The 2,353-nt window shown below is 54.6% G+C and overlaps 1 protein-coding gene across 1 annotated transcript in view; it reads right to left on the bottom strand.

Annotated features, from left to right (window-relative positions):
• Positions 1-1,410, bottom strand: part of LOC104989033 (gamma-tubulin complex component 2-like) — a 5,090-nt gene extending 3,680 nt beyond the window's left edge. The window contains exon 1 of the mRNA XM_010840562.1: positions 1,384-1,410. Within this exon, the coding sequence (XP_010838864.1) occupies positions 1,384-1,410 (27 nt within the window). The remainder of the gene's footprint in view (positions 1-1,383) is intronic.
• Positions 1,411-2,353: the final 943 nt, after the last annotated feature.

Raw genomic sequence — 2,353 nt, 5'->3', positions numbered from 1 at the left:
AAGGCTGAGCAGCTCATTGACATCGTGGTGAATCCGAAATTCACTCATGATTTGGCTCTGAGACATCACAATGTGCTCCCTAAGGATAAAAGACAAGCCATTATAAAAACAAATCCCTATAAATGAAAAAAGTTTAAAGCAATCAAATTTGGCCAATGTCAGGTTTTGAAAAGCCAAACTGTCACATGAGCTAGCCTGGTGGGCCCACAGCTTCCCCGGGCAGACCCCCCACTACACCCTGCGCTGACCAGGCTGTGGGGCCCCTTCCTGGGGAGGCCCTTCCATCCCCCTGCTGGTGGGGGCAGTCTCAGTGGGCAGCTCTGGGGAATCGGAGCCCTGACTCAGAGCTTCGGCAACTGCGGCCAGTGTCCAGGCTGCTCTCCCGCTGGGGCCTGGCACACGCACAGAGAGTGGATGCGGCCTAAAGGCCTGGGCCTCCTTCCTCTGGGTGACTCCAGCCTCACACGGCCCTGGGCCAGCACGGAGCTACTCCCTCAGCTGGCAGCCAGCACTTTCTAGCCCCAGCTGTGCAGACACAGCGGCCCCTGCCCTTCAGGGGTCCTGATCACACAGGGAGCTCTGCACAGGCCTAAGCCACTTCCCGTCCTGGCTCCCGCCGCGAGGCCCCAGCTGCCGCTCTGGTAACCAAGATGCTGCCTCTGTTCGCCCAGGCCAGGTGTTCACATCCACCACGCACTGTAGCTGGATGGGCTTCCCCTTCAGTTCCACCTGCCCTGTCAACCAGATGTCCGAATGTCTCCTCACTGGATATATAACCCTCCAGGTCAAAACTGTAAATGAGATCCTGCCAAGCAAACAGTGGTGGCCTGCATGGGGACTTCTGTTCTCCCACTGATGATCGGTCCAGTTAGTCATTATTACTAACACTAAGACAACGACGGACAACTAGATTCAAAAAACAAACACGAGCAGGCTTTACGTGCTTCACATCAACGTTTGAACAACCTACACAGGATTCATAATTTGGGATCATGAACCACAGGACACCCTTGGAAATTACAGGCAAGATAATTTCTGATTTTTATGAGAAGGTCTTTCAACAGATCCTCAAAGGCTCCGTGATCCTAAGATTAGAACCACTGTGCCAATAGCTCCAGTGAAGACAAGCTATGAGTGAAATCCCAGCTGGGGGAGCCTCAGCACACATGCCCACAGTATGAATGTTGATTTGTAACCACACAGAGAGAGAATCTAACCCCAAGTGACGGAAAACAAGCTCCCAGCACACGAACATCAGTCATCGGACAGAGACATCCAACACTGGCCAGAGGCAGAGTATCTCCAGACAAGAAAGCCGACAGCAAGGGTGAGCTGGCACGTAAGTCACTAGCACATGCACTTTTCACATCAGGAGGCGCTCACAGGACCACGGTCATGGGCCTGAAGCATGGCGGGGCAGGGGCTGAGGCTGAACCCTGACGGGGCTTCCAGGCTGTAGGACCCTGGACAAAAAGCTTGTCCTCTCTAGGCTTCTTCTGAAAGGGGGTGAGTACGAGATCCTACTCACACAGCTGTCGTGGAGATGTAATACGGCACCTAAGAGTCTGCACTGTCGCTACCAAGAGCAGAAATGGACACTGCTGCTGCTGCTGAGTCGCTTCCGGCGTGTCTGACTCTGTGCGACCCCACAGACGGCAGCCCACCAGGCTCCCCTGTTCCTGGCAAGAGCACTGGAGTGGGTTGCCATTTCCTTCTCCGGCCAATTACTGGAAACCGCTGTTACCTGAGAAATGGAAAACTGGCCACGTATCAGAGCCAGTACCCTAAACCATGGTTACCTTGTAACCAGTCACAAAGGGCAGTAAGGAGGCCCTGGAAACGACAAGCAAACCAGAAAAGACAGCACAGACCTCTCAGGGGCCTCTTCAATTCCAAGGGCTTTTACCCACATTCTAAGAGATTCCCAAGGACTGGGGGTGTCCCGTAACAGCAGGCCTGAGGATCACTCTGGACACTAGATGGCAAGAACACTGCACTTGCCACCGGAAGAGACACAAACGGGTGGACAGGGCTGTTGTGAAAAAACTCATGTAAGCAAACATTTATGTAAAAACTACCTTCGTGAACCCTCACATCTGTGGGAGAAACAGACATCACAAGGACTGACGCTCCCAGGAGCCTGGGTTTGGGAACAGTTCCCGCGAGCTCTGCGGCTCTCACCGGCGGGCAGCACCGCCCTGAGAGGACTTCTGGCTGTGGCCTCGCTGGAAGGGTGCTCCTGATACTCCCTGGGCAAGACGCTGGGGGGCCAAACACCAACCGAACCCCCCCTCCAGAGCGCGGCAGCGCCCCGCTCAACACAGCTCTGAGCATCTAGCTCATCTTGGTGACG

This window comes from Bison bison, unplaced genomic scaffold (genome assembly GCF_000754665.1).
Source record: "Bison bison bison isolate TAMUID 2011002044 unplaced genomic scaffold, Bison_UMD1.0 scf7180017846706, whole genome shotgun sequence".
Lineage (NCBI taxonomy): Eukaryota > Metazoa > Chordata > Mammalia > Artiodactyla > Bovidae > Bison > Bison bison.
The sequence above is the reverse complement of the archived record's forward strand: the minus strand, read 5'-3'. Positions and strand labels throughout refer to the sequence as shown.